We start from the raw sequence: 12,644 nt of genomic DNA, 5'->3' as shown, positions 1-12,644 counted from the left end.
TGAAATTAAAACGTCATAGTATAGCATGTTGTCAAATTGGAATAAAAACGTTATAGTATAGTATGTCGTCAAAAATAGGATAAAAACGTCAGAGTATTTTATGTCGTCAAAATTGGATAAAAACGTCATAGTATATAGTATGTCGTCAAAAACAGGATAAAAACGTCATAGTATAGTATGTCGTCAAAAATAGGATAAAAACGTCATAGTACAGTATGTTGTCAAAATTGGGATAAAAAAACGTCATAGTATAGTATTTCGTCAAAAATTTCACCAAAATGTCACAGTATAGCATGTTGTAAATTTTGAGATTAAAACATCATAGTATAGTATAGTATGTCGTCAAAGATGTGACAAAAACGTCATAGTATAGTATGTCATCAAAAATAGCATAAAAACGACATAGTATAGTATGTTGTCAAAATTGGGATAAAAACGTCATAGTATAGTATGTCGTCAAAAATAGCATAAAAACGTCATAGTACAGTATGTTGTCAAAACTGTGACAAAAATGTCATCTTCTAATATGTCGTCAAAAAAATTGATAAAAACGTCATAGGATAGTATGTTGTCAAAAATGTCACCAAAATGTCATAGTATGGTATGTCGTCAAAAATTTCACCAAAATGTCATAGTATAGTATGTTGTCAATGTTGAGATTAAAAAGTCATAGCATAGTATGTCGTCAAAAACAGGATAAAAACGTCATAATATAGTATGTCGTCAAAAACAGGATAAAAACATCATAGTATAGTATGTCGTCACAATTGGGATAAAAACATCATGGTAAAGTATGTCGTCAAAAATGTCACCAAAATGTCACAGTATGGTATGTGGTCCAAAATTTCACCAAAATGTCAATGTTGAGATCAAAACATCATAGTATAGTATGTTGTCAAAATTGGAATAAAAACGCCATAGTATAGTATGTCGTCAAAAACAGGATAAAAACGTCAGAGTATAGTATGTCGTCAAAATTGGATAAAAGCGTCATAGTATATAGTATGTCGTCAAAAACTGGAGAAAAACGTCATAGTATTTTATGTAATCAAAACTGGATAAAAATGGCACAGTATAGTATGTCGTCAACAATGTGACAAAATTGTCATAGTATAGTATGTCGTCAAACACGGGATAAAAACGTCATAGTATAGTATGTCGTCAAAAACAGGATAAAAACGTCATAGTATAGTATGTCGTCAACATTGGATAAAAACGTCATAGTATAGTATGTTGTAAAAAATGTGACAAAAACGTCATAGTATAGTATGTCGTCAAAAATTTCCGAAAAATGTCATAGTATAGTATGTCGTCAAAAATGTGACAAAAAATTCTTCGTATAGTGTTGTCAAAAATTTCACAAAAACGTTATAGTATAGTATGTCGTCAAAAATGTTATAGTATAGTATGTCCCCAAAAATGTGATAAAAATGTCATAGTCTTTTATGTTAATCAAAATGTGATAAAAACGTCATATGTCTATGTCGTCAAAAATGTCACAAAATGTCATTGTGTAGTATGTCCTAAAACGTGTTAGAAATCATAAGATAGTATATCATTAAAAAAAATGAAACAACACAAAACATTTTGCATGCATTTTCTTTTATTCTTAAATATGCTTGTTGAATCACAGTACAGAAAGAGCTACAGAATTTCACCTCCTATCATAAACCTAGAGTATGTATGTATTTTTTCATGAAAAAATAAAAGGGCTCAAAGTAACCTTTTCTTTTTATTAGCCAGTTAAAATCAATTTTTTTTTCCGTTTCTTTGATGGTCTACTATATTGTAAGAAATCAAAGTACAGTTTCAACATCAGCCCAAAAAAGAAAATCCAAATATGAACAAATATATGGTCCAAACACCAAACACCACAGTAGAACAGATATTTCATTACCACCAATACGCAGCATCTACAATGAGTTCTTTACCCATTCCTTCTTTCCTTTTATTAGTTCAAGTTTTTATTATATCCACAGAAACCACAAGAGAAGAAGAAAAAAAAAGTAAAATCTGCTGAATTTCTCAGCCAGTGGCAGATCCTCTGGTCCTGTCCATGTGCAGAGGTGAGATGTGCCCGGGAGGAGACGTACATCAACGTATTAAAAGCATCAGTGCCAGCAAGAGGGTGAGGACAGGAGAGCACACCAAAGCAGCAGAGGAGCCAAAAATGCTGCAGCAGGAGGAAAGGAATGGATTAAATAAAAGACAGAGGATTTTTGACACATGCCTTATAGTACTTTGGAAAAGGCCCTATGACACCTCACTAAAAAAGGCTGCTGTGGTTTATAGGAAAATAGTTTGTGTAGTCTGCAGGTTACTAGTAGCTGTGCGCTGATCTTACTGCTATTCTGCATTGTATTGCAATCATATATCTACTTACTGCAGCCTTTGTTGCATTGCAGTGTTTCTATTTTTTATTTTTTTTTGCTTAATATGAACATACACACCTGTTTAGCCCCAAAAACATCAAATTAAACTTTTAAAGCCCACTGTGTTTATAACTAACAGTGAGTTGCAAGTGTAACATGTGTGAGTAAATCTGAATACCTGTCATCTGTTGTTCTAGGTGGATGACGGGTGATCTCTGGATGAGTGGTGATTTCTGGATGAGTCGGGGGATGTGGATGAGTGGTGATTTCTGGATGAGTGGTGGGATGTGGATGAGTGGTGATTTCTGGATGGTGGTGATTTCTGGATGAGTGGTGATTTCTGGATGAGTGGTGGGATGTGGATGAGTGGTGATTTCTGGATGAGTCGGGGGATGTGGATGAGTGGTGATTTCTGGATGAGTCGGGGGATGTGGATGAGTGATGATTTCTGGATGAGTGGTGGGATGTGGATGAGTGGTGTTTTCTGGATGAGTGGTGGGATGTGGATGAGTGGTGTTTTCTGGATGAGTGGTGGGATATGGAGGAGTGGTGGGTACAATCCTGTAAAATGCATAGCATCATTTGAAAGGCATATTAAAATCAAATAATTTTCATTAAGTTTTGTTTTAAAATGAGAAGTTGTTCAAGTGCTGAAAGTGTACTCAATTTGATAACACAATGTCCTACCGTGGTGAGCACGGGGCGTTATCCAGATCTTCAGGCGGATGTGTCATCATCACCGGTTCCACTTGAGGACATGGAAGAACACTTCCATTAACCAGAGGAGTAAGATCTAGCATAGGAAGGAAGTGTCAGTAATGATATACAACAAAATGTCCACTTAGGTGTACAGTAATGTTTCAAAGTTAGTTGTAGAATTCCAAGCAAAACAGTTAGACGGTTAAACAGTAAAAAAATAAAATAGAATAAAATAAAATATTTGCCTTGGAAGCTGAAGACAAAAACGACACTCCCTCCCTTGAGGAAGTTTCTGGTTTGTATTTCCTCTGAATCAGCAAAATAACGTTTGCCAATCAGAGGTCCGACAAAGATGGTCTCATTATTGTCATCTACATATGAAGTTCCAATCTCACGAGGATTGCCCCATAAATAGGTACCTGTTTACAGAAAGCATACAGAACATTCAAGATAACCGGTGAGGAAATGCTGTTACTGACTTTTCATTCAAGAGTTAATGATTTTTTAACCATTTCTTCGTGCTCTTTAAACTTACCATCATCGGATGTGCCTAGGTCAGTGGTGATACTTGCTTGTTTGGACATCTGCAGCTGGATGTTGGGGTTCTGATCCAGCATTTGGAAGGTCGCCTGCCTGTTTATGCAAGGCCACTCCAGCTGGTCATCATTTTCACCAGACATCAGTTGCACAAACAGTCCAAAATATGTCCCATACAGCCCAACCCCAAATGAGTAAGCATAGCCCCCACTGGAATAGTGCCGAGGGCTGTTCAGAATGGTTGCATATGCACTCGTGGTCAAAAGGTTGTCAAAATCATCAATCTGCATGGTTACGTCTGGACATTCAAGTTCGGACAGATTGATGTCATCAATTGAGAAACCGCCTGATGATGTTCCTGCTCCTCTACGAACCTCAAACTCCACCCGGAAGTGCTTGGTGGCATTCAGAGAAACATGCTGGAGCTGCCAGTGAGATGTTGGTTGACCTGGAGGGAGAGTTTTGTGATGACTGTATTACATCACTTGAATACTAATGGGTGATATATGAGGTAAAGCTTCAGTCTTAAATACTTTTAAGAGCAGATGATAGCAGAAAATCATACAGCTTTACATTACCAGTGATCTGTCCCATGAGATGGAGGGTTCCCATGGGGTCCCATTCATCTTGAAACTCTCTGATCCAGATGTTCAGCTGGTCTGACTGGTTTCCGCTATGGTAGTAGTAGAACTGGAGACACTGGACATGACAATCTCTATTAGGACTCATCGTGTGGGTCTCCAGCCGGGCTGAGTCTCCCTCCATCCCGCCCGCTGTGCTAGCATGCATGAAGTAACCTGTATCTTGACCTGGAAAATTGTTGTCCAGAATGAAAGTGTTATGGCAGATCTGCATGGAAAAGGTCCCCAGCTGGTTGGGAACCTTATACTGTATACAATAATGGAAGTAGCTTCTATGGACCTGTTTTGAAGCCTAGAATTCAGCCTTTCGGCCATCACTATCTTGATTTTTTGGAGCCAGAAGTGAACGAATTTGGACAAGAGGATGGAACTTTGGAGCAGTGAGGGGTGGATCTGACTCTAGACTGTGGTAACTTCGTGCAGACAGCCGGTCACATAAAGCAGCCCTGTGCTTAATTATGTGTAACTGAAAGCATTACTACAATGTAAATGGGTGAGTTACACTATATGGACAAAAGTATTTGGTCACACCTGTTAATTATTTAATTCAGGTGTTTCAATCAGACCCGTTGCCACAGGTGTATAAAATCAACCACCTCGCCATGCAGTCTCCATTTGCAAACATTTGTGATACAAAATGGGTCATTCTGAAGAGCTCAGAACTCAGGAAAAGAGTTTGACACTCAGACGAGTCGACAGTCTGACGCTCTGTGATTTGTTAGTTGCTTTGAGTCATTGAGTTAGTGACATGTTGTTTAACCAGTGGCTGCTGTGCTCTTCAAGTGTGGTACTGTGATAGGATGCCACCTTTGCGATAAGACGGTTTGTAAAATTTCACCCCTGCTGGATATTATTAGAAAGTGGAAGTGTTTAAGAACAACAGCAACTCAGCCACGAAGCGGAAGACCACATAAAATCACAGAGCGGGGTCAACGACTGCTCGGGCGCATGTTGCGTAAAAGTCGCCAACACGCCAACAGAGTTCATGGAATGGGTTTCCATGGCTGAGCAGCTGCATGCAAGCCTCACATCACCAGGTCCAATGCCAAATGTTGGATGGGGTGGTGTAAAGCACACCAACACTGGACTGTGGAGCAGTGGAAACGTGTTCTGTGGAGTGACGAATTACACTTCTCTGTTAGGTAGTCAGATGGGTGAATCTGGGTCTGACTGCATTGTGCCAAGTGTGAAGTTTGGTGGTGGAGGGATAATGGTATGAGGCTGTTTTTCAGGGTTTGGGTTAGGCACCTTATCTCCAGTGAAGAGCAGTCTTAATGCTTCAGCATACCAATACATTTTGGACAATGCTATGCTTCCAACTTTGTGGCAAAAGTCTGGGGAAGGCCCTTTTCTATTCCAACATGACTGTACCCCAGTGGTCAAAGCAAGGACTATTGATGAGTTTGGAAGAACTTGACTGACCTGCACAGAGCCCTGACCTCAACCCCATCGAGCACCTTTGGGATGAACTGGGACAGAGATTGCTAGCCAGGCCTTCTCATCCAACATCAGTGCCTCACCTCATAAATGCTCTACAAAATAAATGGCCAGCGGCCGCAAATTTCCACAGAAAAACTCCAAAATCTTGTAGAAAGCCTTCCAAGAAGTGTGGAAGCAGTTACAGCTGCAAAAGGGGGATCAACTACATATTAAAGTATATGTATTTGAATACAATAGTCCCTGTCGGTATAATGGTCAGGCGTCCGAATACTTGTGTCCATATCATATAAATTCACCCCCTCAACAGTTATCATAAATGCTGATATTAGCTGTAGAGACCAAAACCGTTTTATGCACCAGGCTGTAAACATGTTTATTTCTGCTGTAAAGTTGGACATTTTAACATGGGGGTCTATGGGGATTGACTCGCTTCTGGAGCCAGTCTCAAATGGGCCAATTACGGAAATGCAGGTTTTGGCACTTGAGCATCGGCTTCATTTTTCATCCCTAGAGGTTGCTGTTTAATGGAAACAGGGAATATTGTGGTTCATGGTCAGAACCTTAACCACCAGACATGAAACCCAAAAAATGTATTTCATTAAACTTTTTACAATAAACAACTGCAGACTTTTAACTTTAAAATTCTGAAATCTTACTATGATTAGAAGTGCCACTGGGTAGACTGGTGTGGTCATATGTAGGACCCCCGGGAGCATGTGTTACCATTTCCCAGCCACTGCCACTCTGTGAACAGCCATTCATTTGACACATGTTCCTGTCAGAGAAGCTGCAGTGCATCATAAATGCAATGGTTGAGTCTGTAGAGGTGAAAAAAACACAGAATTGACTATTATTCAATGAACAGTGAAAGCATCTCAGTTTATTAAAGTCTGTAGCAGATGAATCAGTGGATGATCTTTATAGCTGCAGTTTGAGCTTAGGTTGTCATTAATTTATTTAGACTTTTACACAAAAACCTTTTAGGAACCACTGAACTTGCTGTGCACCACAGCCATCACAGTATAACCTTATAGTTATCCCAATTAATCAACCTTAACCAATCCCAATTACCCCAATTAGCAGACAGAGGGGTCTACAGTCTGTGTTTGAAAGATATATCCAGGATGTCAAACTGACTCAGCAGCAACAACAGGTTAAAAAGACAAAGATAGTTAGAAGCTAAAGCCGAACTATAGGCTACAGATCACAGTGTAAAAGTGAACCACCACATCACTGCTGATCGCCACACAAGACAATGAATATACAGGGAAACTTTGCTGATATTGAACCAGCTGTGTGGCATCGCAGTGGGTGCAGATGAAAGGTGTTTGGCTTTGCCCTCGTGCTGCTGCCAGCACCTGGGCCTCTACCGCCAAATGGGCAGGGATCTCCGTGGGAAGTCAAACTATGACGATGACACACAGGTGGCTGAATATCAGCAAAGTTTCCCTGCTTCCCTTCACTGTTTCCTGTACAGCAGGATCGGTCTTTGTTTCACTGTTATAATCATTAAAAAGCAAAAGCAGCATGTGTATACATTCAGTAGGCTACATCTTCAGTAGCTAGCTAGCTAACCCTACACTTTTCAGGGTTTGATTTTGGTTTTGGAACAGGGAAGAAACGTATATCTTTTTCCAACCTCTCCAGGTAACGAGTATCATTAATACACGACGTGCCCCAGGCACAACATTTAGCTCCAAATCCACAAAACCAGCCTGAGAATGAAGGAAATCTGAAACGATTGCATTAGAGTCAATGGAGCACAGCTGTGTTGTTGTCAGACTCAGGTCAGAGCCGGCCTGATGCTACGTTATGACTGGCCAGTCTGCGTCTGGGGGCAGGACATAGTGAAGGGTCAATTACTTTTTTAGTCACAGGAATAAACAATACTTCCAAACACTTACTGCAGCTGTAGAGGAGGTTCAGCTCCTGAACATCACTGGGACTCATTTCCAGTCTTTGACCAATAACATCCTGGAACTCTGGGTCAATGGTGATAATTGTTGATCCATTGCCATTGCTGAATGCATCTTTGCCATAATGCATCACTGAATTGTAGTCATACGGGACTCCATGGGTGGTGCTGGTTTCATTGCTGACTTTATCAAAATTATGCTCACGACCTAGATGACACATATAAAAGCCAAACATCAATTACAACATAATGTAGGCCTATTAAAAAATCTCAAGAGCAGCATAGGTGCTCAAAGCATAATTCACTTATCACTGTTTCAACCAGTGGTTCTCAAACTTTTTCTTAAAATAATGTACCCCCTTTGAAAAAGTTTTTCAGCCATTCAACATTTTTGGTAGAAAAAAATAAGCAGGTACAATTCAGCAGAGAGTCAGAGTTAGTAAACAACAACCTGAAAACACCGAAATGATACATTTAAAATGTTCAGAATCCATTACAAAATTCATGGCAAACCATTTTTTTGGAATCATGCAGTGACACTAAGAAAGCATCATAGTTCCATTAAACTGCACACTTAAGTTGCACTTTCACTTTGGTGATATGATTGTTCTAGGAATTATGAATGATAAATATTAAAAAACAAAACAAAAAAACAATCTCACATACCCCCCTGCAGTACTCCAAAGTACCACTAGGGCTACATGCATACCCCTTTTCAGAATTGTTTAACGTATTAATTTTGACATTAATTGACTGATTAATTTGTAAATACTCTTGATAATGCTGCTTATAGTTTAACAATTACTAAACTGATTATAGGTTAATGAACGTATTGCTGAATGAATCTATTCAAAGTCCTTCATACGCCTTGATGTAACACATATAAAGAACAGGAATATTATAATGAAAGTCTTAATGAAACCTTCTTTGATGTTCTCGTAGACAATGGTCACATGCTCATCTCTGTCATGTCTGGACTGTTCATGGTAGAAGCCAAAAGCATGGAGGAACTCATGTTCAACGGTGGAAATTTCATCACAGTACCTCCCGATGGAAAGGACCTGTCCGTTGGGTAGTACTCGGCCAATATATGAAAAACACCTACAATGGAAAAAGCACTCATCAGTAACAGCTCATCACCTTTAAACCTTCATGTAACTGATCTGACCAGGGTCTTTATTTATCAAAGCAAACGTAGAGCGAGTTAAACATCTATGCATGAGAACTTGTTGAGTTACTTGTAGGCAAAAGTAGCAAACAACTGTCATTGGAAAACATGCAAAGTAAGAAAACCAAACGTACCCGTCTAACTTTTGGACAGAAATGTAATAGGCCTCAGAGTCCCTTGGTTTGAAGTCAATGCATGACTTTAACCTGAACTGGTTGAAGGCTCTCAGGGTGACTCCTTTGGCATTTAGCTCTTCCGTTGTTCATGGACGTTATGTTACAGGAAAGAACAAAGAAATGACAATGTAAATGTAATGCAATTGATAATCCTGCGTGTGTGCATTATTCTGAGACTCTACTCTCACAAAATTCCTCTGTGTATGCTCAGGTGGAGGGGTGGGGTGGTTGCGTTGCACAACAGGATGGTGTGAAATGATGTTGACATGACAGTAAGCCACGTCGCTTTGTTTAAATCAATGTGCTGCTGGTTTCTTTCTCCACTGAGGGGCATTGTTATGTGGCTCCTCGCTGGTTAAAGCCTCCAGCTGACTGATGCCTATTCAACTATACTGACTGGTGTACAATCGATGTCACAAATTTCACTAGTTACGTAACATGTCCCAAAGACGTGCTCCTCCTTAAATTTAGACAGACATTATTTGTTATAAAGCAGAAAAAAATATATTTACCAAGGCCATTGTCCAAAACATATGCGACTGGGGAATCCCACAGGCTGTCCACATCAGTAATGGAACTCCTTTGTATCCTTGGTTTCTAAGAAGATTTATAAGAAATGTGTTGGGTGACACACACAATCACAGATACATGTTTATTATTTTAGTAATTCACTACAAACTAGTCCATACCCATTGGTAGCTTTGTCACCTTCTACCTATGCCAATCTTCAATGCCTATGTGCAGTTTCACATAGACTGACCACGTCAGTGAGTAGAAAAACATGGGACAGACAGAATGACTGACTCAAAGAATGACACACTGACAGTTTCAGTGATTATGTACAGCATACCATACCATGATTTAGTCATAGCAAAAATTTTAAAAAAAACCCCCAAAACATTCAGCCACAGGGGGAGCCACAGCGATCGGTCGCATTTTAGCCATGTTTAAGCATTGTTCTGTTGTTATAGCGCCACCCAGTTGCCAATTAGAGTTAAATTTCTCCAGTCACCTTGAGGCGTCCTGTTCTACATATCTACCAAGTTTAGTAAAAATCGATATGGCGGTTAGGCCTAGATAGGAAATTAGCTCTCTAGCGCCCCCATTTTGTTTGATGGGGTCAATAATGGAGGGGTCCCCTCAGATTATGTGTGGTCATATGCCTACAAAGTTGCGTGGTGATTGGTGAAACCCTTGAGATGTTATACACCTTTATGTGATGAGCCACGCCCTCCGCAATATTCATTGCCTTATAGAAGCTCAGTTTTAGTAAGTTTTCCAACTTTTGCCAAGAGGGAACTTTAGATATTGGTCCCTAGATTATGTTCACCAAGTTTCATGCAGATCGGTCAAACTTCCTAGGAAGAGATCGATTTTAAGTGTTTTTCAAAAAATTCAAAATAGCAGAAAATCTATAAACCGGAAGTATGGGTTCTTGAGGCAAATTTGTTCCTCATGAGGAGAGGCATCTCTGTGCAAAGTTTCATGTCTCTATGACATACGGGGCACGAGATATGCCCATTCAAAGTTTGCCATTTCAATCGGTTGCTATAGCGCCCCCCTTTGGCCAATTGATGTAATATTGCTTCATATGCATCCTCCCATGACCCTCTACCACTGTGCCAAATTTCACATGGATTGACCAAGTCAGTGAGGAGAAAAACGTGGAACAGACACACAGACACACCCACACACAGACAGAGTTTTCATCATTATATAGTAAGATAAGATATGCTAAACTCACCTCCAGGATATCATCTTCCAATGAACCATCTGTGTTTTTTTGAGCAAAAAAATTAATAACTAATAGTTCACAACACTATGAAGCCACAACAAAGCTGCTCGGCCAAACAAAACACAAAACACTCTCACCACATGAACTATTTAATGGTACAAAGATTGTTGTCCTCACCCTTGTTTGCTGCTATAATGTCCTTGTCTTCACCAATATCTACAAAAAAACAGATGAGATGCTGCTTTATAATGATACATTGATTAAATACCAATAATTGAGTTGAATTAATTTTATGAAACAAAATTAATGTTAAATAATGTAACTTACTCACTATGAGTGCTCCATTCTGGAAAACCCCCCCCACAGATTTATTACATCAACATATAGCAATGTAATTCTCAGATATACAACATGAAATATGATGAATGGCATGGTAAATGGACGGCACTTGTATAGCGCCTTTGTTGTCATATGACCACTCAAAGTGCTTTTTATACTACGAGTCACATTCACACACCGGTGGCCGAGGCCGCCATACAAGGTGCCACTTGCCACCTGTGAGTGCAAACACACTCACACACCAATGGAACAGCCATCGGGAGCAAATGGTTCAGTATCTTGCTCAAGGATACTTCGACATGCGGACTGGAGGAACCGGGGATCAAACCGCTGATCTTCTGATTAGTGGACAACAACCTCTTCACATGATTGCATGATTGCATTTCTGTGCTACGCTGGTCTAAAATGAAAATTTACCCAATTTGAAGTCAGACAGCCATCATTCATTCATTAAATTTAAGGTAATAAAAAGTACTTAAGAAAATTTGAAATTTGTAGCATTAAATACATCACAATTTACGCTGGTCTAAAAGGAAAATGTACTCAATTGAAGTCAGACCACCGAGATTTTTCAAATGTGTCTTAGAGTCCAATTGTCCACCAAAATAAATACTTTGTTATTCATCCATTCAATTTTAGGTAATTAAAACACTTGAGAAAATGTGTAGGATAAAATACGTCATAATTTGACAGAAAGCAAAACAATAAAGTCACTCTTACTGGGTTTGGGGAGAATGCTGCTGAAACTGCCAAGTTCACAACAAGGAAAATGTAGCCTTTCATCCTTGCAGTGCGTCTTGGACCAAACTTAAATCATACAACAGAGATTATATGAAGAAACATGAAAACCTCAAAGACATATTTGCTATTACTGAAACACAATAAAGCATCTATAGATTTTTCATTTAACATCATCTGAAATACCCGTTGTTTAACTTGTATCTATAGAGGATAAAAAAATGCCCATCAGTATTTACCTGCAGCAGGCCCGATGGTCTGTTCCTCAACTGCACGCGAGATGCTTACGCTGTGACAGGGGCTTTTTAGTGGGCATGGCGAAAACAAAAAAAGGTTTTATACTTCCCGACAATTGTAGACAACTGTAGTCCTGCAGCATTGTTTAAATTCTTTCCAAATACAATGGCTGTTGTAGTTGCAATGCTGTCAAGATTAACATCTTTGTCATTGTCACTCGTCAGGCCATGAGCTTCCAACACATTATCAGAACCAGAATCAGAATTGGTTTTATTGCCAAGTAGGTTTTCACAAGAATAAAAAATATATAAAAAATATAGAGTAATTAGAAGCATACGTATAAAAAGGAAATACTATAAACAATTAAATATAAAATCGGAATGCAAATAACAATAATATAAAAAATATAAAAAATATGTAAACTGTAAACATGAATAGGGTCGCCTACAGCCCTGTGGTGGTGAGTCGTGTTTTGCCTCCAGCTAATAAAATGACATTGTGACATCGGCCTTAAAAGGGTCTATTAGACTTCATAGAAGTGGAACTCTTACACTCTTGTCACAGAGTAATGCAATAGACAAGCAAAAGTCAATTGGTGTTAAAATATCTGTATACACCACTATGACAAACCAGTCTTAAGACTCATG

At 39.1% G+C, this 12,644-nt stretch overlaps 1 protein-coding gene across 1 annotated transcript; it reads right to left on the bottom strand.

The window, feature by feature from the left end:
- Positions 1–1,601: 1,601 nt before the first annotated feature.
- On the bottom strand, positions 1,602–12,423 carry LOC126391687 (meprin A subunit beta-like). Its single transcript, XM_050046590.1, has 16 exons — positions 12,000–12,423; positions 11,743–11,829; positions 11,011–11,029; positions 10,861–10,899; positions 10,693–10,721; positions 9,461–9,545; positions 8,907–9,024; positions 8,527–8,705; positions 7,594–7,812; positions 6,346–6,507; positions 4,187–4,417; positions 3,607–4,056; positions 3,317–3,490; positions 3,060–3,165; positions 2,551–2,933; positions 1,602–2,173 (listed from the first exon to the last, which is right to left on the bottom strand). Exons 2-16 carry the CDS (start codon positions 11,803–11,805, stop codon positions 2,112–2,114), a joined length of 2,319 nt encoding a protein of 772 aa, XP_049902547.1. The 5' UTR covers positions 11,806–11,829; positions 12,000–12,423; the 3' UTR covers positions 1,602–2,111.
- Between the last annotated feature and the right edge of the window lie 221 nt (positions 12,424–12,644).

Source organism: Epinephelus moara, chromosome 6 (assembly GCF_006386435.1).
Source record: "Epinephelus moara isolate mb chromosome 6, YSFRI_EMoa_1.0, whole genome shotgun sequence".
NCBI lineage: Eukaryota > Metazoa > Chordata > Actinopteri > Perciformes > Serranidae > Epinephelus > Epinephelus moara.
The sequence above is the reverse complement of the archived record's forward strand: the minus strand, read 5'-3'. Positions and strand labels throughout refer to the sequence as shown.